This window comes from Haliaeetus albicilla, chromosome 11, assembly GCF_947461875.1.
Source record: "Haliaeetus albicilla chromosome 11, bHalAlb1.1, whole genome shotgun sequence".
Classification (NCBI taxonomy): Eukaryota; Metazoa; Chordata; class Aves; order Accipitriformes; family Accipitridae; genus Haliaeetus; species Haliaeetus albicilla.
In genome coordinates, this window is record NC_091493.1 from 8229723 (window position 1) to 8254167 (window position 24445).

At 38.2% G+C, this 24445-nt stretch overlaps 1 protein-coding gene across 7 annotated transcripts in view; it reads left to right on the forward strand.

Annotated features, from left to right (window-relative positions):
- The window catches only part of FAM13C (family with sequence similarity 13 member C), a 132633-nt gene that overhangs the window by 14146 nt on the left and 94042 nt on the right, over positions 1 to 24445 (forward strand). For all 7 annotated transcript variants that reach the window (XM_069796037.1, XM_069796042.1, XM_069796036.1 and 4 more), the window contains exon 5: positions 17550 to 17596. In XM_069796037.1, coding sequence (XP_069652138.1) covers positions 17550 to 17596 — 47 coding nt within the window. The remainder of the gene's footprint in view (positions 1 to 17549; positions 17597 to 24445) is intronic.

Here is a 24445-nt window from a genome sequence, read left to right on the forward strand (position 1 = left end):
GGCTGTAATAGTAGGGGGAATAAAAGACATTTTAAACCCTTAGTGGCTTCTCATTTCATGCAAGGTTGGGGGTGGGAGTAGGAAATGTTTTCAGAAAAGCAGGGAGGAAATGTAGAGTTAAAATACAAACATGAAAAAAAATTTCACTGTCAGAAAAAATAAGAAAATCTCATTTTTCATTTAACTGTAGTTAATTGTAGTTCATTTAATTGTAGTTAGTTGCAGAGCTGTGCAACAGTGAATTTAATAGGCATATTCTGAATGCACAGATTCCCCTCAAGCTGCCTTCACCCCCCCCTGGAATTCCTAGACTGCTTTGTTACTCCTTAATTAGTTTATTTCACCTATTCTAGCAAATATGCAAACATGCTTAAGTACTTAACACAACTTGAGAGGAGAATAGGGGTAGCACTTATCATAGTTACATGCAGAAAGGCTTGGCTGAATCTTTAAAGCATGTTAGCGTTATAGCCTAATGCAGTTTCACTCTCTCCCAGTTTATTTGGGGTTTTGCTGTAGAGCAGAGTCTGCATTGTTTAATTTCTTTGCTTCAAGTAAAAAAGGAAATTCATGTTCATGAGTCAGCATTTCTGCTAAATAGTTTCCAGAACTATCAAACTAAGTACTGGGTACCTTTTTATTATGCTATGAAAAAGCAAAGGGGTGAAATATGCCTGTAATAAAAATCCAAATGCAATTATGCCAAACCCATGAGAAACAAAAGGAAATGTATGGTGAAGTTGCATGCCCCACCTGTTCCCCAGGGTTCATGGTTAGAAAAGTTTAGTCCAAGTCTTCCTGATTTACTGATACATCTTTTTTAAAAGAAAATAAAAGAGAGATTTGTAGAAAAAAGGGGGAGGAATAAGTGGCAAAAGCCTCTAAGAATATTATGGAAAAACTGATGTGACACTTCAGACAGTTTTAATAAGAGCAAATAAACACAACACCTCCATATGTACGTTTTTTTCCAAATGCATTTCTAGTCAGTTCAAAGACTGTTTCTAATGTAGCAAACATTACTGCAGTTTGGCTTTGTACGCACGGGTTGGCTTGCGTGGCTGGTAATTTAGATGGACACTTGAAGCTGAGGTTCTGTCAACAACCTTAATTCTGACCTTTGAATTTTCGCTGACCATCCGCTTTATTTAAATGTTGCCCTATTCCTAGAGGACTGCAGATGCACATACAAGGATTCTGGCTAGTAAAGCAATAATAGTGTGGGCCTTAGGCTGTTCTGCCAAGTGGTGGGATAGTCAGCTGTGCCTGCAGATGATCATGTTAAAGGATGCTGATCAGGACTGAATTTTTCTGTAAGCTGTTAGGACAAGGACGTACTTGAGGGGCTGCTACTGTTTGATCCAACATTGCTTCCAGTATGCAACTGGAGCTTTGCCTGGGAGTTGCTGGTGTCACCGGGCTGCGTGTGAGAGCAGCCGTAGGAGCTCAGCTTTCGATTACTTCAGGAGACTCCTCATGCCAGCATCCGTGCATGAGGAGCTGGGCATAAGGAGCCAAATCCACAGGTTAAAACTGACCTCCCCTCCATATTGCCCATGGGGTGGCTGAAAGATGCAGAGGTTTGCCAAGATGAGGGCTGCTGCGATCTCTACCTGGCATAGGCAGGAGAGGGGCCTGTGTGCTGGGTCAAGGAAAGGCTGAGCCTTGTGTAAACCCTAAAGGCAGGGGAATAGTAAAGCTACACAAGATAAGTATGTGGGTATAAGTAAAGGAGGACAGGAGATGACATAGGGAGTTCTTTATAGATCCCAAGCTCTGTAGCTTTAGGATTTTTGTGTGTTTTATTTATATTCTTGTTTTCCCCACCCAGGACATTAAGTTGAATGGGACTACATTGGAAGAAACATATATTGATTTGAAAAAAAAAAGAAAGAAACTTTTTGGTCTGCCAGAGTGTCTACACAATGGCTTTAGTATTTTCAGAGGGTTGTGGTGGAGACCAAGTGAAGAAATTATGATTTAGAACTTTTTATCTGATATTATTTTAGTTCTTTACTTTCTAATTTTATTTTCATACTCTCTGGGAATTACATGGATAGCTTTGAGCTTCATAATCTTTTTCATTGGTCAGTACAGGAGGACCATGCAGCAATAATAAACAGTGAGATGAATTTGGATATATGCAGCATGCTGTAACTCTAAACCATACAGTACTTCTAAAAAAAAATATATTTGTCTTTTGCATATTTTTACTAGGAAAGTATAGCAAGCAATCTACTGCCTAATTGTAAGGAATGATGGATGAACAGGATATTTCCTAGATCAAATATCTGATCTGCTGCTTTACTTTTCTTCCAACTCTTACTGTCATGTCCTTAATGTTTAGTCTAACCAAATTCCTAGCTATTTTGCTAATCATTTGTATTCCTTAATGCTTTCCATGCTTAACCAAAGTGCTAGTTGGGGTGGGGGCTGGGAGAAGAGGAAGATAAGGTGCATTCAAAATTAATATTAAATGGGCTGTGGAACAGTAAAGAGCTGTATCTATTTAATTACCCTTTGTAACCACTAAGCATGGTTCATGTTAGAAGCTTAAGCAACTTGTGAAAGCTGCTGTTGACGGACCAGCAAGCTGCTGTATTCTAGATAATCAGTGAGCTGCGCATGCCTTTCTTTTCACCTGCCCTTAGTAATTTGTGTGTTACAAAGAAAGTAGTCTCTTCTTCTTGGAAGTTGTAATATAAAGACGTTTCTGGCAACTTTGTAGTTGCAGGCAGACTTGTCAACTAGAACAAAATCCTTCTGGATATGCCTGGAGCACGAGCTATTTATTAGCAGCAGCAAACAGTGTTGTCTTTTCCAGTGTTCTTTATACCCTGTATTCACATGGTAACAAAGTCATTGTGCTTTCTGACCAGAGGAGAGCATAAGTAGATGAAATCTAAATCCAGATCCATGTAAATGTCATTCCTTATAAAGTCTACTTGTTTCTAATGTTTGTAGCAAATCCAGATCCATGTAATTGTCATTCTTTGTGATGTCCGTTTGTTTCTAAAGTCCATAGCAAAACAGGGAGGAGATGAATTCATTTGTATGCTTAAAATTCACAGATACGCTGTTTCTGAAAGTGTGCTTAGGGATCTCCTAAACCATGATTAAAAAAAAAACCAACAAACCAAACAACTTTGCAAAGCTTTGCTCTGATTTCTGGTTTTAAACCCTTTGCTAATGACTGAGATACAAATTTCTAAGTATGGTTGCTGCATTTTCCTCCAGTGAAGCCTACTTTGTTTCTTTAAAGGAGACAAGTTCATATCAAGTCAAAATCAAAGAAAAAATATAAAAACTGTTATGTGCAGAAGAGGAGGGCAGCATTTTTTATATTCTTATTAAGCTGTCTCTCTTGAGAACTTGGCACTGCCACAGCCACTCTAGAAAAGTAAAAGAAACTCTTCAAAGTGGGTTGTGGTAACTTCAATTAAAGGACAGATCAGGTCCTAAGAATACTGAGGGGAAAGATGGATCTCTTCAACTTCTTCCCACTTAATAGATTCTACAATATGTAATATTCTCTTATTTGAAATTTTTATACAGCATGGGATTTCTTTTTTTTAATCTAAATTAACTTCAAAGTTGAAGGGCTGCTGCTGTTCCTGCATTGTCTTCAATTGTGGTTTTTCAATTAGTTGAAAGGGAGAAAAAAATTAGTAGTGGAAAATAGAAGAATAAATTAATTCTTTGGTATCAATGTACAAATCACTTCAATGAAGAAGTTGAGAGCAGTGTCCTCATCTCACCCTGTTGCAGCTCTTCCACTCAGAACAAAATATTAATTCTAGAAACTGCAACAAGGTCTTTAGGTATTCCCTTTTCCTTTTTTTTCCCTTTTCCCTTTTTCGCCTCTCTACCAACGTTTTTTTCTTGAAAGCGAGAAAGTGTTATATACTTCTTTGAAACTGTTGCTGTTACAAAGTAGAACACACTTGGCATTAGAGAGATTCTTTATTTCTTGTTCCTTGTTAAATTAAAAACAATAGGAGGAAATTTTCACTACTCTGACCCATTTCACACCTGTTAAACTATTGGCTCTTTGTCTAATATGACACTAAAGCAAGGGGAAGTCACCTATCTATAAATTAGGTATTGTACTGATGGAGGTGATATAAATTTCTCCTTGTAGAGAGGGATGGCAAGGTTTCTTCCCTATCTCAATGCACCTCAGCCTGGTTCTGCAGCTCTTGTTGCTGAGGTTTTTTTCCTAGGAAGGGAAAATGTTGGAGAAAATCCTAGTGTATTTTATGCTTTTCGTTGGCTGTCAGTTCTTTTGGGTAGAGATTGAAGGCTTTACTCTGAATGTTAGAAGCCCTCAATGGATCAGTGCCCTACTACGCCGCTAAAAAATTTATTCCTGTATCACCTCTACTCTGCTTTTTGTAGCTGATGTGGTGGAGCTCCCTGGGTAAAGCCACTTTTAACTCTGGAATGATCTTGTGGAGAAGAGTGTACTATTCCTGAACAACAGTATTTTCAAGGGATTTTACAAGATGAAATATTTTACTTATGGCAGAAAATGTAGTATGCTCTTGAAAAAAAAATACCAGCTTATTGTTTTCTTGTGCTCTGCACATACAACAGGCAACTTCCCACCACAGCAGAAGCAGAGAACGTGTTCCATTGTGAATAATGCTATGCCAGCTTCATTACTCTAGGTGGTATTTAGATATTATCACAGGCAGGTTGGAATAATCTTTAGTGAAGTGGAACAAACATTGTGAATTACATAACAGCAACTTCTTGAAATTTTCACAGGGTATCTTCATTTTTTCCTGAAGTAGGCAACAAGTCAACAAATTCCAACCACAAAAACTCACCATGCAAGTAAACTCACACGAGGATTTGAAGTCACGGTTGGGTCAGCCCAAGAGGTTTGTGTTATCTGAGGCAGGTATTCCATGGTAATCCTTGGAACACATTGTGAATTAACCATGGGCTTGGTTAATTCACCAATTAGAAGGGAAGTAGGGGTAGTGCTATTTTTCTTTCATTAGTCTGATGCTAACCGACACTGTGCAGGACAACCCAGCGCTGTGCAGAGGTGCTAGTGCTAGCTCTGCATTGCTTGACGGGCTGGATAGGGTAAGTAAGTTTGGACTAGCTATTTAGCTAATGTAACTGCTTTCAGTACCTGTGGTAGTGTTGTCACTACATGTTTGTTTCCTGGATACATACATGTTCCTGAATATCTTATGCATGTATCAATTGTTCTTAAAATGAACTTGAAGTAAAACAAGTTCAGAATAACTGGCTGCACTAGGGATGTGGCCAGGGAATCTCTTTCATGTACTTTTTTTTAATTTGTAATGTGGACAAGAGTTCAAAAGGGTTACTGCAGTCTCAAATGAACCTTTGAATAAAAGCTCTTAAGTGTCAGGAAAAATATTGGATGAAGCTTCCTCAATATTGTCTTTCTTACTGAAGAAGGTATTGAAAAAAAGGAAATAAAAAAGGTCTGTAGTGTTTACAAAAATTCTTCTTTGTCTTGCCCTCGTTGTTTTGAAGACTTAAAACCTGCTCTGAAGCATAATCCAGAAAAAAACATCAGGAGGATTTGTTCATAAGCATACAGTGCATTGACATCAGCAAACTCTTATTATGACTCTCATGTTTCCTATCTTGAAGCCTCCTTCTAATCTTCTGGCAGCATTCAAGTTCAGTGCTTTCCATTTTGATTGAATTAATTAGTGAAGTTTGGATGATTCCCCGAATCTGAAATTGCCAGAATTTTTTTAACAGGATGTTTTTAAAGGTTATTTTTGCCCTAGTTAATAACAAGTAGGACATCTGACTGCATTTTTGTTTTGTTTAAATCGAAAATACATTGCCCGTTTGGAAGCAGAGAAAATTGTAAATGAGAGCTATATTTATGTACTTATCTTGCCTTTAAGTTAATCTCCCGTTACTAGTCTTGAGCCTTTCAGGTTGCTATAGAAACTGCCACAGCCTCCAACTGTGCTTCCTCCAAGACTTAATTGCATTCTGAGTTTATACACTCTCTATTAACCACAGCACCGGTAGACACAAGCACATTGCAGAATGAGTTGAATTAATGGTTCAATATGACGTGTGCGTTTTTAAATACTGTGTTTCCATACTGCTTTTCAAATTTTCCTTTACTAGCTGGTTAAACTCTTCTGTAACATGTAGTGATACCACAGGGATGGATTCTCTCTGTTTGCTGCCACTATATTTGAGGTTTTCCAGTCTTTGATGCTATCAGAGTAGCTGCAAGAGTCATTAGTCTTAGGGACTTCCTTTTTTCCTTAGAGAAGTCAAATTATTCATGAACTACCTTAGCTCTGCTGAAGTTTTTCTGAGACTTCTCCTTCACTTCTGTGAAGGCAGACATGGAAGTGCATACCTGCTATCTCAGTAGCTCTGTTAAGCTTGTGCTTACTCAGTGCTCCTTACCACATGATTTTTGCTTCATCACTGTGGGTCAAAGATAGGCAGTTTTTCAGCCAGGCCTGTTTTTAGGTGGGATATATCAATTCATCAAAGCAGAAACTGAGTATGGCTGCATGCAAGGTTTGATAAGGCTTATCTGGGAAGTATTTATTATATCCTTGATGGAATTTCTCATCAAAACTGGACTGAGAACGTGTCTCATTGAACTAGTATGGCCAAATCTCAGACATTTGCTTTCCTACTCAGTTCTCAGCACGATGATGCTGTCAGTGCGAATACACTGTTCTTACCGATGTGCTTCTGCTTTCAGTGAGGATGAACGTCAGGAAGTGATGGTTAACATCACTTTCATCTGTGTTCAGTGGATGTAAGTTCAGAACTTCATAATAAAAATACCAATTCCCACTGTTCTCTTCTTGCACAAAAGGAGGAGAGAAAATGTATCACAACAGAAGGAAGAGAGCAAGCAGAGTATGTATTTCCATCTCCTGTTAAGCCCTCTGTCTCCGCTCTGCTTTGCTTGTGCTTAATAAGTAAGAGATGGGGAATAGGACAGACACCCTCTGTGCACTGTTGTGCTTGGACCTGGGATGTTTCTGTACTTGTGTTAATGCTGGCCCAAAGAGGTATTTATATCCTCATTAGAACCATTAGACACACTCCACAACTGGTGAATGGACAAAGTCGGACTGATGCTGAGAAATAGGGCAAAGGGAGAATTTCACCAACATGTCACTTTAAAATGTTCATGCTTTTAGATACCGAACATCTGAAGACAGCTTAAATATACCCATTACAACTCTTAAGCTTTTCAAACATCCTTTAAAATCTGACTCTTTGTGCTAATGTTTTTTATGTGGTTCACAATTTTTTTTCCCCTTTTTGTCATTCTCCGTCTGTGCTACGTTGCTTGAATTATGTATTGATGGTCCCCTATAAAAATCTTTGTAATTAAGTCAAGTAAGCCAAGGTAGCTTCTCTGGCCTCAGCCTTACTGCTAGTATCTCTCTGTGAGTTTGTGTAGAAATTTTTGTTCTTTTTTAGCTCTTTCAACAAAAAAGATCAATTAGAAAAGGAAGAAATTATGACAATGTTATCAGGATTAATCTGAAAGAGTGCAGACAGTTTTGCAGCATTTTGGTTTTTTTCACTCTCTTTCTTTTTTTCCACAGATCCTTTTTCATTAGCTACCCATTTTACACTTCTTGCCACAACAGAGTGGCAGTGCACTTCCTGCCTCAGAACTTAAATCTCTTCCACAACTTCTCAGTTTTCCTTCTTAGCTGCTCTGTGAGCTTGCATGTTAAAGAGAGCTGGATTTCCCTGGCAGCTCTGGGTCAAGTTACATTTCCTGGATCGCCCTACAGAATGTCAGCATATATTCTAAAAATCTGTGCGTGCTGGAGGCCTTCCTCAAACATTCTAAAAACACTTACTTTGGGATGGGATTCATTTGGATTTGAATATAAAATGAGTATTGTGTGTTGGCTCCTTGTCATTCTTGAGAAGCCAAATAGTTGCCATGTCTCCAAGTTGTCTGTCTGCACGAGCTATTTTCCAGGCAGTGACAGCACTTCTTTTACACAAAGCACTGCTTGCAATGTCTCCGTAGGCGTTCAGAACAAAGACCTTGCCTATCAACTGGACAGCCCAATGTGTGAGCATGTGGAGAGCTTGACACCAGTTACATACAGTTGCTAGCAATCTTAGTAAAGAGGAAAGACTTATTAAAAGTCTGAGATGTGCCAATAGCAGGTTGTTTTACTCTACCATAGAACGTATTGCGAAAGCTTTTTTTCACAAGCCATAATTTCTTCTGATTTCTGTAGTTTACAGTATTTTTAGGCTGTTCCTATAGTCGATGGTATGTTGGTGGTAGGTTCTTCTGTAGACATGTGGCATCTTTACAGTATAGGTGGCTGGATGTTTAGGGTATCTCAGGCAACATTAGCTAATGCTGTTCTGGTTAGGGAATGCAGCACTTTGTTGCAGAGAGCCACTTACCATTGTATTTTGCTTCTCATGCCTTGTCAAAACTTGTCTTCAGGTACTTATTGTTCATCCTTCCTTCCCTTCCCCATCCTGTGGGAGAAAACTGACTCATAACCATCTCTTGTACACTACCCAGAAGTGAGTGAAAAGTAGGGATGCTTCTTCTTTACAGCCTTTGTATTCCCCCTCTTGTTTGTTGGACCAAATGTAATGCTACTCTGGGATGTTTGTGCTGGAAGACTTGCTGTTTCTGTAAGCAGAGAAGATAAGCCATGAAGCTGCTGGCAGTAGTCAGGGAGAGATATTTGCGCCAGGTTGTTTAGTGGACAGCGGAAAGGTTAAACCCCATCATTGACTGTAAGCTTTGATTTCTTCTCCTTCCCTTGTTTCTCAGTATAAGCAAAGAAAAGGTGGAGTGAAACTTGACCATAAGAGTTTTGGATAAGCAGGGGTACTGCTGAAACGGTTCATACATATCTCAGGCAAATATCCTCACTGGAATAAGGAGAAGCACTCAGAATGGGGTCTACAGGTAGGGACAGACTGTTCAGCAGATCTGCTCTTGAGTTCTGTATCACTTTGTTTAGTGCACTAAATACGTCCTTCCTCTAGCAAACACTGAGCAAGATGGAAGATAATACTGATAAAATGTGGGTGGAATGTAGGCTCTGTAGGGCTAAACTTTAAAATTCTTGAAATATAGACCTAGTAATTAATTTCAATGTGATTTCTGTCTCTTCATCCCCCACTTGCACCTCCAGAATCAATCCCCAGTGAAATTTCTATTTTCTGTCTTAACCCTACTCACCTCAGTGGCCGCTTAGCAGAAGGGTTTCACCTATGTGTTAACTAAATTTGTCATTTTGTATGTCCTTGCATGGCATGCAACGGAAATGAGCATGGACTCTATTAATATCTGTTCTTACGTAAACAGAACCAATTTTATTCAGTTCTTCAGCTAATGAAGCACTGTGGGAACAAGAGAGTCAGAAGCTTGGGAATTACTCTACAAGGAAGAATCTCAGTGTTTCTTGGCAGAAATTGCTTTATGCTCTAGGCTTGCATGGTAAGAGCCAACAGTAACAAGGTCTTATTCTGGATAGGAGTTTAAATAAATAGACACTGAATGTTTCTGCCTGTCTTTGAAAGCTGACACACAGAAATCCCAAAGTTTATTTCAGAGAAGGCTTAATTTTTATCTAGTTACAGCCAGATACTCAATTTTGGGGAGGGTGTCTAATGAAAGAAAAGAGGAGTTGGAGTCCCAAATGGGGACTTATGGAAAATTCTTTTTTCTTTATTTACTTCTAAATACCGACAGAATGGAAATATTGTTTCTCAATTCTTTGTCTGTCAATTTCCTTAAAGAAGAAGCCAAAACTAAAAGGCATAAGGTGGCTGAGGTGACTTACTCGGCAATAATTGGATTTCTAGCATTAGTTGCTATCAGATTTTTATTAAAATAGCCATAGGAGCAGCTGAATTGTTGTATATGGTCATATATAGACTACGTTTTTGGGGGGTTGTTGGAGAAGGCTGTAATGGAGGCATTAGATGGCATTAGATTTACAATGTCATAACTTCTATAATGCCCTTTAAAATCTTTCTTGCATGCTTATATTGAATGAATGTATTAAATGAGAACTTGTAGCTGGAAGGTCAATATCTCCAATGCTGTGTCACGTGTAGGTGAGCCCACACCCTCATGCATCCATGTATCCAGTACTTGCCTGATGTACACTGATGGGAGAAAGTGGGGAGCTCTCTTCCCCAATGGCTTCTCAGCCGGACTGAACACTGATAGCTCTGTGAATGTGCTATTAGCACCTTAGTTTCTGTCTGTTAAACTGAAATGCACATGTATGCCAGTTTGATTGCTTTGTCTCAGGAGGTGCTACTTCAAAGGTCTCTTCAGTTTCTTAAGACTGCCTCTGGCTTAATATTATTTCAGTATAAAGATAACATCATCAGAGATAAACATAAGGAAAAGATGAATGATCCTGCTTTTTCTTGGGTTATTGTTGTTTGTTTTCCCTAGACTGGAAGATATCGTTAAGAAGAATTTCAGAACATACTCTTGCATACTAAAACCTGGTGCGGATCTGGCAGGAAATAATGCAAGAGAGGGCAGGACTCTCTGCCTTAAATCATTCTCCTTTGTGCATTATTCTCCTTCCTTCATGAAATCCTATCTTCAGCCCTCTCTATAACTTTCTATCGTAATAAAATTATGAACTATGAATTTCAAATCCACAGGGAGAAAATGCGACCCAATGTATCTTTGCAGTGCAGATGAGGCAGGAGCCTATTTCTCTTGGCCTATGTTTTCTAATTGCCAGTTCACAATATGTTTTTCTACTATCCATGGAATTGTTAGTAGGAAACGAAGGAATCACTATTGACCTGTACAATTAGTCTTCAAATAAATCAGGATAGCTACTCAATCTTTTGTATTCAGTACACATTGTAACAGCTGATGTGCAACAAGGTAATTTGTTAAGTCCTATACACAAATGCAACAGTAAAGGAGATATCAATCTCCAGAACAAAACTGAAGGAAATTAGTGCCATATGTGCAGCACCAGTGACAAGAATGAACCATTTATTCCCAAGTACAAAAGTAAATTTATAACTCTCTGTATGAACTGGTTTTCTTGGATCCAAACGTAATAAAATGCAACCCATATTTTTTTAATTGCTCAGAATTGCACCTGACCACCTGAAAGACATTTCTGAGGTCTTGAAAAAGCCTATAGGAATCTGAAAGGGGCCAAAAAAGCACAAAGAAAACCTCAATAATAAAACAATTCAAAAGCAATAAATTTTAAAATTATTGAGAAAGTTTGTAAATTAAGAAATAGTCTCGATCCGCATTTCCTGGGAATGTGCACTGTGCAAGGAAATAGAAGATAATTATTCTAAGAGCACCTGTGGTAAAATCTTTAATTATAATCGTTCAGATAGAAGTTAATTAAAAGCACATCTTTAATGTAGCAGTATGGTTTTCCCTACATGCCACCATCTGGGACTGACTCTTTTCTGCCCTCCGTTATTTAACTTAAATAGTAACAAACAGCTGTGAATGTAGTTCTAATTTTCTCTTATCTGCTCAACAACGGTATGTGTTCCAAGAGGGTGTTCTGCAGAAGGGTGTAGTCTTTCATTTTTGCAGGAAAATAAATAGTCTCTCTCACTCTTTATTGCTGTGAAAAGAAGTTACAAGAGTAACTGTAAAATTTGAATTTATATGTTTCTTGGGAGTTGACTTTAGCCATGCTCCCTTTTTGCTCCTGTTTTCCACCACCAAGCAGGTCAAGTGTGCTGGGAAGTATCAATATCCCGGATGATTGTCAACCTGCTGAGACAACTTGCTCGATAAGCTGCTGGTCTGGCACCCCACTCACAACAGCTGCTACATTGCTTGAGCTCTGTGGGGTGTGATTGACCGTGAAAATAATGTAAGGAAATAAGAGGAAGGGAGGGAGGGAGATGTAAATGCAGCTGCACAGCTGTTGTCTAGTGATGAAGGTGGTGTTTAAAATGCCCAGCAGGTTAAAACTGCTTTTCTTTAAAGAAGGAACTTTGGTAGCATTGCCTACCTGCATGGAGAGCACTGACAGGCTCTCATGGCGTTTTGGTAATTAACTGTGGCATATGAAGGAGAGCAGAGAGGACTTGGATTTTTTTTCCAGAAGTAGTTTAAGAGTTTCTCAAAGGTGGAAAAGTTGACAGACATTGCAATGCCTTGCAAAATCTGTGGGATTGGAGCATGCTCCTATCCCAGACTCTTTTCTCTGTGTGATGTCCACTCCCAAATACTGTGTGATTTATTTTTTTTTAAGCAACAAAATTTGCTTCCAAATAATTTGTATGTCCCCCTCCCAAACTAGGCTGCACTAGACTATTGCTAACAGGCTTAATGTTTCGTTTAGTTACAGGCTTCCCAAGTTAGAGTTTGATTTATGGTGTTCAAAAACAAATTAGCCCTGACACTATTGCAGTTGCCCGTGTTTTCGGTTCACAAAAACTGGACTAGTAATGAAATACATCCTCTTTCTGCTCCTTGCTTCCAGAAAGTCAGTTGCTAATGAGCACAATAAGACAAATCAGTTCTGAAGCTTATAGGTGAGATACTAGCAAGAACTGTTGAAAGAGACTAAAAGGGAAGCGTTAGAAATCCTGCATCCTCAAAACATTTGTCTGTCTTGCATGCAGTGTACCAAAACAATTGTGTCCTGTGAGGCAATGTGTCAGCTGAGATTTGAGGTAGGTAGTAACCTGACTTTCAGGCCAGCTTGAATAGTAACTGAACAGGACAAACTTCGTCCTTGTACAGGTTTAATTATAAAGCTACTGTGCAGCAGGCATTTGAAAGCTTCTCATTACAAGTCTATGAAGAGCTAGAGGTGCTAGCATGCTGCAATCAATGAATCCTGGTGGGGAAAGTAAACCCTCAAAAGATGCTTTCCGAGCACTACAATGAAGTGGCATTGAAGTGTTCCATATTGCAGGTCTGAGTTTGGGCAGGGAGAAAGGAATGAACCAGGCCAGAGTGGTAAGGTAACATATATCTAAACTGAAGTTTTAATATGCATCAAACAGAACAAGAAAAAATTGGAAAAATTATTATAGAAATGTTTAATCAGGGTAATTATAAAGCCTTTTTTAGGAGTTTAGCATGTATCGTCCTGCTCACAAACCATCCTGCTCGCATGCATCCATGAGGAGAAATGCTGAATTCACAGTTAGATCAGTTTCAAGAGTTACTTGATAATGCAATGGATGATGCCTGGTTTTTACCGACTCTCTGAGTGAGGTTTTTGAAGTTGAAACTGACTGTTTCTGTTAAATGAATAAACATTTTAGAATTTTGGTATGTGTGTGTTTTCACAAACCATCTGCCTAATTAAAAATAACAATATGCCATTACATTTTTATCAGCTGAGATAAACTCAGGCTGCAGCAAATTGGTATTCCATTATAATTCTAGAAAAGCTAGACTTATCTGCTCTGGCCTTGAGTAGTAAAGTATATAGGTTACAGCTGTAAGATATACTTCACTTTCTTTCATACTAAAATAATTCAGTTCAAAGAGTCTTGTTGGTGAAGCACATATTATTACCATGGCTGATTTATTTAGTACATTCTTGAGGCTATATGACCTCAGATTAGTAAATGGCTATCAAATATAATAATGAAATAACTTTGAATGAGAGTACTAAAACTAAACATCTATAACTGTTACTGGGCATTACAGTATAATTTCAATAAAAGAAAAAGGAAACTGAAGTTTATAGTGATTTTTTTATATTACATACTTGGAGAAGATGCTAATATTAAATAAATGTAAATTAATACATATATTGTTCAGCTCAGTTCATACTTTGAATGCAAATTCTAGCTCCTTGTTCTTGGAAGTGTGAAGATAGCTGGAGAGTAGCTGAACCAAGCAATGCCAGATATTGACTCAGGTTTACTGTACCTATAAGAAGCCGATTTTATTTTATACCTGTAGCAGGTGATCTCTCAAAAGTTATGTTTTAATAAATTATCACATGGGTTTGCTCACAGCAGCTCATTCTGCTGTGAATTTTGAGATACTGTATTCAGTGGTGTGTGCAACCTTTCTTTGAGACTTTGTGTTATATCTTCTCTCCCAACAGTGCTTTTATGATTACTTTCTTTTAATAAGAAGCCAGAAAAATATTTGTCATAGCAAAGTTTAGCAAAACAAATTCAAGGCGTTATGTCCAAAACACCGTGGGGAAGATGATGGGTTATAAGGGTGTGCATTTTGGAAAAGTACTGCCTTAGGTTTAAGTATTCCTGCCACTGGAGAGGATGAGTTTGGGGCTACCTTTGGGGTTTTTTGTATTAGTAAATTCTGGAGAAATGTGTCCTCAATGGCAACATTCAAAGCAGGAGCATGTTCTCTGCTGGCCTTCTGCCACATTGTCAGAAAAGGGAGATGCTTCTTGGAGAAAGGTGCGTGGATGAAGAACACTTTTACGTAGGGCCAGTGGTGGGAAACATGCAGAACTGCTGGAGAGAGACCCTTTAATTTACAGTAGACTCCCCTGAATCTCTCCAAAATTAAAACTCCTGACACCTTTCAATATTTCTTTCTTTGTGATTGGACAAGAGCAGGTAAAGTAATTACTATACAACCTTCAGATCAAAAATTTCCCCTTAGTACTTATTTAGTGACTTGCATTTTCAAAGGAGCTTGGAAAGTTCACTTGTATTACAAAACTTGCATTTATAGAAAGTGTGAAAGTTTTATTATATACTGCCTCAGTGTACTGATTGAAATTAACCTTTTACATTGGAGGGTTTTTTACTTAAAATAGCCTAAGGTACTGTCAAACAAATGGCTTCTCTTTGGCATATTTTATCCTCCACTCAAATACCAACTTGGTCAAATGCAATATGCAATAGCTTTGTGAACCATCCCGCAGTGGTTTAGCTATTAGTGGAAGAAGTCCAAAAATCTAGAGCCAAAGCTTAACTTTAAAAAGGAAAGAAAAAAAAAAAGTTAAATGTGTTTGCGTGTCTTTGTCAGATACACAGTGTATTTATTTTGCAGACCTGTTCTCTTCTTCTGTAGCTCCAGACTCCTTGGCTGCAAAGGATGCATTTTTAAATTGTTGAAAGAGTTGTTAATTAGAGCAATTTCTTACACTAAGTAACTGCAAAGATCCCTGGAGAAATCCTTGTTCTTATGCAGAAATCCATGTGCAATTAAAAACCAGTTACATACAGTTACATATATTTAAGGTATAGTGAAGTAAACAATGAAGCTGTGTGTGCTCTGTATTGTTCATAGCTGTGCCACTTCTAAAGAGAGTATATTTTCTTTGCTCATATTGTAAAGTTCAGGAAGAAAACTGTGCCCCTTGTTCAAAAGGTTCCAGTGAAGACCATGCAATAATTAAAAGCTGATCATCCTAGAGGGAGTTTGAACAAAAATAATGCTGACTCTTAAACCTAGGGGAACGGTAGTCACTGCAGAGGAAGAGGGAGGCCTAGGTTCAGTCCCCAGAAGTTAAACAAAATATTGGACCAAGGCCTGAATAAAATAAAGCAGCTGCATCAAGTGGGATGAAATGCACTCACCCACTGGAATTTGCAGTGGTTAGGGTACACTCCTGGGGAGACGCAGAAATTGAACCTAGCTTTCCCATCCTGAGAGAGTACTGCAGCCACAGAGCTATGGGAACTGACTGGTTTAGGATTGTAGAATAACTCAGGGTAGAAGAGACCTCAGGAGGTCCTACCCATCTGCCCAGCAGTAGTTTCCCTTGTCCCAGAGCGTCTGCATTATTCAGACAGGTGTATTGGTTGGTAAATCCAGCACATTGTGGTGCTGAAAAGTGAGAACCAGCACATTTGGGGATCACGATTAAAAAACTGCAATTCCTTATTTACAGTTAGGGAAATTGATAGTGAAACTGGGAACTATGTGCATGTATTAGGGGAGGAGAGCAAAGAAAGAAAGCAAAAAGACTTGGGGTTCCAGGTGGGCATTCTCACATGCTGAACCATCAATCTAGCTGTTGAGCTCATCATCTTCCTTTATACCAGAGCATTATTAGTGTTAGTAACGTAAATGAAGGAAATTGTGTAGTTCAGTGCTATGCGTGAAATTCGTCTTGGCAGGCACTAACTGCTTTGTGTGTGTGTGTAAGATTTAGGTCTTGCTTTATTTAACAAGGCAGTTCAGTGCTTGCCAACCTACTTAGCAAGTGCTTAGCATATTTAAGTTCTTAAAGTTAAGCACGTGCCTAAGTGTTTGCCTGACTTAGGGCCTAAATCAGAAGTTTTCCATTTTTATGGTAATTATTGTAAGGTTGCTTGAGACTTGAGTTAATAGAAGGTTGCTTGATCACTTTTTCTGCATGACAAGTTCTTCCTGGGTAGCTCTGATTAGGTATGTAGTGGCTGTTTTGTTACTACACGATAACTACATGATGGATGTAATTACAGTAACACTTTTCTGTCTATACTACAGACTGGTGAATATTTGTCATGTCCTAATTTTCTAGATTAGGATATAGCACTGAGGCAGAAAAAAATCACAAGGGATGAAAGGATAAAAAGTGAAAAGGGTAGCAAAGCCAGAATAGTTTTTAGAGTTTCCAATTACGTTGCTAACTGTCTGGAGTCCAGGTAACAAAAGATCTGATTCAAAACTCTATTATCTCTTAAAATAAATTAAAATAGTACCACTGAGGTCTTTCAAAGCTGAAACTTAGTTCAGTCTTAAATGGCAAAAGCTCCAGCTGGTTTGGGGAGAGTCTTTTAAAATCCTTCCCATTTGGCTACTTCGGTGTTTCTTGTAGATGCCTCCCATATTCAACTAAGAGCTCTTACTGTTTTAAATTTGTATCTTCTGTTTGCCACAATGTTTACTAATTATAGGGTTATCATAGCTCTTAAATTGTGTAAAATTGCAGGTACCCTGAGCAGAAGGGAATTTAGTATATGGAATACATCACATCAATGTGAAAAGCTGCAGAGCCAAGCTTTCTCATGAAGCAGAGATGACTTCACTCAGGCTACAGAAAGTTTGGGCTCGGGAAAGTATTCTTCTGAATCCAAGATGAGGTCTCTGTGTTGGTTTGGGTTTATTACCATTGTATAATAGTAAACAGAAAATAAAAACTAACACGTTTCACTGCCCAAACAGGCTTTTTTTCTTCCTCTTCTTTTTTTGTTTTCCTCCTTTTGAAAGAAGTGCTGTGTACTGGTATGCTTTATGATCTAAGTATTTTTTTAGTACACTTTTCCTTTATTTGTGTTCCTACTGAGCTGCTGCTTTATCATAAGTGGAAAAGTGCCCCTAATTTAGTGGTCATTCAAAAATCATATTTTAATATTTTAAAGGTGCTGTTTTTTCCAGCTGTTTCTATTAGGATTGTGTTAAGGATTTCCAGCTCCCTCACATGGGCTGCTAGCTAGAAAATGATAGGGTGCAATCTTGACTATGACAAGAAAATTACAAACACTTACATGAGCAAGAAGTGTTCATCCTCCTGAAAATAGACAAGAACAGCACAAATGAACAGTGGACCAAGCTGGTCTTGAATTGAAATCCAGCCTTGTACATTTTGTTTCTTTTCTCTACACAGGAAAACAACACAGAAGATGAAGAAAGAGACAGACTCGTCTTATTAAGGTAGGATGAAAGCACCTGCTATTTAACTGCTTCATGGAAACTTTTGATATCTCACTACCAATCTGTATAAAATACTTCTATAATGTGATGATAGTTGGTTTGTTGGAGGAATAACCAAAAAGTGAAACTTCTCGAAGTCTTAACGCTGATGTATATCAGCTGTAGATGGATGAATGGAGGTCTAGCAGGCCAATGTCACCAGTTGACCCCCAAACAAATGTATTCTTGATTCTTGGGTGGGTTGGGTTTGGTTTTTTTGGTTGAGTTTGGTGGTTTTTTTGGTCTTTGTTATTCCTCTAATTTTTTATTCTGCTTATACATGCTTCTCTCATGGGTCACATGTTGGTATTTCCTAAGCTGCAAGGGTGAACTGCCTAGTTTCAGGAAATGTTTCATGGGTTTGCACTGGTGCGGTATTGCACCAGTAGGCTGAGATACAATCAGAGTAAATATATAAGTAACTGTGTGCGCTTACTCCTGGGAAGGGGAAGGGGCTGGCAGTAAAGTCAGTATCTTGAAAGCTTCTTTTCGGAGAGGGCTGGGGTGTGCAATGACTGTGCTTTATGCAGATGGCTAAATTTTCTGGAGAGAGAAAAACTGATGTCTAAACAAAGCTGAAATCCTTCACTGTGTTTGTCAGAAAGACTTGGCTTTTGTAAGACTTGCATTTATGTAAGCAAACAGTATTATGTTATGCCCCAAGACTAGATTTCCTTGCATCATTTCTCCAGCATTTGACTTGTCTGACCACAGGACCATAGCTTAGCCAAAAAATTTCTTAAAGGAATATTTTTACCCATGAGACTTAAAAACACAGTAATGCGTTCCCACCCCATTTGCATTTTAGAGTAGAAATACGTGGACTAAACTAATAGACACTGGAGAATCATGGTACATGTTCCAGGTTTCTAGATTTTGTTTTGTTCTGAGATTCCACTGAAACACCATAATGGAGGCCAAGTTTATTGTGCTCTGCAGTGAAAAAGCTGAGGAAAAGATGTTATGGTTCAGAGCAACTTCAAGTATTTCCCAGATATTTTGTAATGCCAGATGCTGCTGAAGTATCCCACTTAATATTCTGCTTGCTTTGCCAGAAATGCAGCAGATTAATAAACCGCATTAGTTAGGAAATAGCTTTCTGAGGGAACTAGGAAAGATAATTCAAGGTTTTAGGCAAAGCTATTGAAGCAGAGGCAAGCTGACATTACCCCAAAGCTAATCAAATACTAGTAGAATAAGGGAGTATAATACATCATTTGGGAGACAAAATTCAAGGGAGAAGATTTCAAAAGATACTATCTCTATTTGCCAGCAGATAGTACCTCCCAATGTTGGAGCCTTTATCACCACAGAAATTACCAAGCACTGTTGAAATAATATTCTGTTCTGTGAGAGGGTATCTTCTAAATCATACTGATTGTTTAGGTCTGGTGCAGGACTTGCCTGTAGTCCTAACTAATTTCTGGATCTGAGCTACAGTCCTGGGTTCAGTAGATACACAGGAATTCTGGGCATTTTTTTCTACATTTTTGATCATAATGGAACAACTGGCAATTGTTTTTTTCTGATCATACTGAATTTAAGTACTTCCTATCTTACACAGTTGGTAAGTAATGGTTTGGATGTTCATCTGGGTTATAAAACAGCTGAATTTCAGTATCTGCAATAAAAAAAAAAAAAAAGCCCGTGCGTGAATGTATTTTATAAACACTGGAGCATATCAACAGGGAGACTGGAAATGCTCAGCTTCCACCCTACAGAAATTAGGGCATTCTTCTCAGGGATTTAGTTCAAAATCTCTTTGGGCACTGAGTGGCATTAAAGCCAAGTTTTCTGTCTTGAGTTTGTGCCATAAATTTTGGATTTTAAAAAGAAAAAAGTCTCATCCTCAAATATTTTTTTGTGAACCCATCTGCCATAATTTTGTCTTGCTAGCTGAAATTTCTGCAGAAAATTCAAACCTAATTTAGGCATCCTTGGGACAGCCAGAGTCACATTTCTCAGAGAACTTAATGTTCACTGGTGTTCATTCTTTTACAACCAAGATCTGGTGAAGATCAGCAAAAGGCAATTTTTTCAGGAAATGAATTTGAATATGCCTGTCTTGGATGCAGTGCCCACAGTATTAGCAAGTGGGCCAATTGCTGATGTGAATTTCCTAACTTGTTTGCTTTCATTTAAACAAAACTAAGCAAATGCTGTTGGTAAATATTCACTCTGCAGACCCTCAGGGCAGTCAAAGGCATCCATTACAAAGCTGTAATCCCAGCTGTTTGTTTCTGTCACTCTGTTGGAGTGAAAATGCATAGCAATTTGTTTCTGGCAAAATAGGATGAACTAACCATTTGACCGTTCAGTTTGAGTTAGCATGGCACATTCTTGACTGAGCAGAGAATGGAGGACCTGAATGAAGTCACCTCACCTCCAGCAAGCAGGGGCACTGCTTGCATAGAGCAATGTTGTTGGTTTAAAAAAATTATCCAATGCCACAAGAAGGTCATTTCTGAAACCAGCTCTTAGATGTGACAGTCTGCCACCCAAAAGACGTGTACTGCACAAAGACAAATACTCTTGAAGTAAATAGGTAGAAGAGATATCCATAGCCTCAGTCTGCTGTGATGGGAATAAGTATGGTAACTAAGAAACCTGCTGGATCTACTGTGAAGCTCACTGATTCTGACCCAAAGCATTGGTATTTGGTTACCATAAAATAATCTTTGTTAAGTCTAAGCACAATTAAGTGCTGCCCAGTTTCTCAGTAAATACATTGGTAAAGAAAGGCATTATCAAGAGTACGTGACTGGGAAAGGACAGTAAATCTACTTTAGCTTTCCAAAATTCATGGCGCTCTGAATTGAGAGCAAGACTAATTACTGCGCGCCTGCCTTTATATCACTGACATTAAATATGTTATTTGTTGTTTAGTACACCTATGTGGTGTTGCAAGTTTCCCTCATAATATAAGCAGTCTCAGACAAAACAGGATGATGCTTCCCTTTTTCAATTACTTACTGCCTTTTTTTCTATCCTGTGCTCTTATATTCTGGAACTAAAACTTGGCCTTGTAATTTAACTTTTATCAAATTCCTTTTATCATGGAAAAGTGAAGATGACTCACACTTTAGATTAGCAAACTACGGACTACTGTTACTTTAATTTTGTGTAATAAGAATTGTCTTTCATTTAGCTGGGTTAGTGTTATGCCCTTTTAAGGTAAATCAGTATGATGCCACAAGATACCTATTAAATGATTTTCTATTTTGTTTCATAGATGCTTAACTTGATTGCATATACAAATCTGTCAGCTTGGGAATCTGATATACAGAAATGTGTTTGATAGATGTCTATCAGTATCCTTAGCCAGGCAGTTTTAATCCCTTTAAATTAAATTTGTTATTAAAGGCAAATAAAAGTGTCTGTCTTGGGGGATAGACTATTAGCGTATATAGGAATCTAGAAATGCTGCAGGATATTTTTCTTTTGGGAACAATTAATTATGGCAGATTCATCCTGCTGGGCTTTTTTTTGTTGTTGTGACTTCTTACCATGTAAAAGATAATTGTTAAATATAATTAGATATACCCACTCTGCTGGCTAAATTAGATAGCTGCAGGAACACTGCATGGCAGCACACACATGACACAACCAGGGCAGTGTCAATGTACACGATGCTAAATACTGTTGAATCTAGTAGACACAAATAGCACTGTTATTGTTATAGGAAACTGGTGTTTTGTCCTGCCTAGCTCCATTATACACCTCCCAATGCTAATATAATCCTGTTGTCTTTTTTTTTGAAAAAGATGTGTAAATTAACCAGAGAGCTTAGAGTATAAAATATTAGCAATATAAAATTGACATACCTTGTCCCACCTATCATGAAAGTTTTGTCAGAAGTTGTCTAGGGATTAACAAGTTAGCAAGTCCATAAAGAAAAGTTTGAAACGGATGAAGCGTGTTTTGAAGGAAGGGATCACAAGGCTGATGTTTCACTTCCCTCCTTCACTCTCCTAATATGCTTTTCACAAAATATTCAAATGCAATGGCAATATGTAGTGAAGATCAAAGATGGCAAAATCAGTGAGCAAAGGCAAGTGTGTAATAAAACTTTCCAGAGTAATTTTTTCTGATCAAATTCTTTTTCTCATCACACTTTATAATTTAAACTGAATTTTTTGTCTTTGACTCAGAAAAGTTGACAAGGGTTTGGAAATCTGTGGCTATGCAGTAGGCTTGACATACCAATGCCTCTTTCAGTACACTGGAATTACTTTTGGCTGTTTTTTTCTTCTCATGTACAAGATACAGGAAATTAAAAACTTGGTTTTGATATTTTCTTGGTAGTGAGGTCAATGATGAAGACATATTCATCAGCAAATGCTCTTGGCTTTGCTTTAGTCTCCCAAACACACTTTTTACATCCTCTAGGTGAGAGTTTTGAAGAAATCCACTGTTTATTATGTCTGTCCACATGCATACTCACATACACAGGCTTCCTTTGGTGTTAGCTAAAGTAATGTAAAATTCTACATGATGGTTTTTTCCTTTGGTTTTGAGAGTAGTCTTGTTTTTCTTTGGCTTTTTTCTGCTTGATATGAATTAAACCAAAATAAACCTGGTTAAGGGACAATGCATCCACACAGCCTTTTGTACTAGCTTAACTAGATCAGCTTAATATTACTTCCCCATCATGTGCACGGGCACCCTTACTCCAGAGTAATGTGTAGTATGGTATGCTACCAGTGTTTCAGCTCCCTCGCACCTGCTTAGAAATACCTGTTTTCATTGCTGTTACTGCTACTCCACTGTTTACATTAATCTTTTTTACTTTTTTTTTTTTTTACAGTAATATTTTTAACACTAATTCTTTCTGTTTACGCGGTCAGGCTGGTGAAGAGAAAGCAGGTCCAGTCATCTTGGGCATTGCCTGTAGGCACCTAGGGATAGATCCAGACTAAGCAGGTGCAGTCACATCTTTTCTAATACATCATCATGAATGATTATGTGAGCCACTTTCCAGACTCAGCTCAGCTCTGCCATATCCATCCATGTGCGTGTGCACTTTTGAGTCCTGTTTATTGATATAGGGTATGCAGCAGGGAATATTTCAAGTGGTTTTGATGAGGGTGCAGACATAAATTATGGAACTACACTTTCTAAGTAGGTATCGTGCCAAAAGTCAAGCTTTCATTTCTAACCTTCACTGTTGAAAAAAAAGGAAGGAAGGAATTTTTGAGTATTTTCCAGATGAAAGAGAATAGTTTTCATCCAGTCTCTAGTAAAATTAAATCCAATAACAAGTGACATGTGTGCAAAATCCTTGGGAAGTGTTGCTGGCTATCATTGTAAATTGTAGTTCAGTGGGTTCATTTTCAGCTTTGGGGGTTTGACAGTAGAACTCTACAGAAGCTTTAGGTTACTGTATTTTAATCTGCAAGTATAATTCTCTGGATTTCCCTCATTTCCTCTTAAGAGCAGTCATTAAAATTTGCTAACATTTCACCCTTTCTTCAGGGAGCATGACAGACTGAGGAAATAATTTTCCAGAATTTATGCCAAAGCAAAGTTTTACCTTAATTGCTGTCAAGTAGCTTGTTTTTCTCACAGCTGTAAAGGAGGTGTCTGTATCTCAGTATAACTAGCACTACAGTAAATTGAATGAGGCAAGTACTAATATCCCTGAAAGCTGAAACAACTTTGAGGATCATGAGTCATATCAGCTGCGGGGGTGGAGCTGAAGAAATAGAATTACATGAACTGTTTCCCTATTGATTTCTTATGAAAATAGAATTTAGAATTTATTTTTCTTAAGAGCTTTGGGTAGTCTATGTAAAAAGAGAAGCCAGTCCAGTTTACACTAGGGACAGTATTGAGCTACAAAATTCAGAATTCTTCCCAAGCCTGAGGCAGGTCTTGCTTTACTTCTGACTTACACAGTCCATCTCTCATATCAAATAGCAATGTTTCAATGCTGGCATACCTGGGCACCTTTCTAAACTGCTCTGAAATAACAGGGCTGCATTTCTGATCCAGCTGGTGATGTATCTTTACTGGGAACTAAGTAGGATCACCTTCAGCAGTAGATACTTTAAGAGTGAAAGGTGTATAAACCACCACAGGGGACCACTTTGTAGTGTAAACCCAGGTTTTTTTCCTAACTTGAGGTAATTGGTAAGTGTCTCTCGTTTGAGTGTTACCTATACTAGTACAGCTGCTGATTGTATTTCTATTCAGAAATGGTTTATGATGGCATGTGACTTGCTAAGCTAAAATTGCATTTGCTCTTAGCTCTTGATAGTTCTTTTTATGGGATAAAATTCTTTTCCAGAGCAACTGTAAGCCACTTATGTCAATGAGAGAAAAAATGCTGCAGAACTGAATCAAGAAGAGTGTTCCCAAGTCAGAGCTCTTGTTGAGAAGAACAGATTTCAAACATATGTTAGATATACTTCAAATTACAGACTTAGATTCCTCTGTCTACAACTTCAAATACCTTTAAGCCTTTTTTTCTTCTCAATTTTTCTCTCTTTAACTGTTGCTGAATCAAACAAAATCTGCCCGTGGTGTGAGAATTGCTAAATGGGCTTTCTAATTACCATAAAATTTGCCAGTGCTGTATAAAGCATGTTGCTGTTGTGTGCTGTAGTGATAGTGTAATTAAAGCATATGCAAAATATATAAATAGCCAACTGTTTTGCATGTACTATTCCTGTAGGCTATCTGTGGACCAGCTCTTGTCTTCAGGGATAGGGTCATTCTGGTGTTAATGGGCAGCACAAAGGCATGAGGAGCAGAGGGGAGGGAAAGCTGAATGCCTAGTTCATTATACACCATTCCTACCAGTGTAAG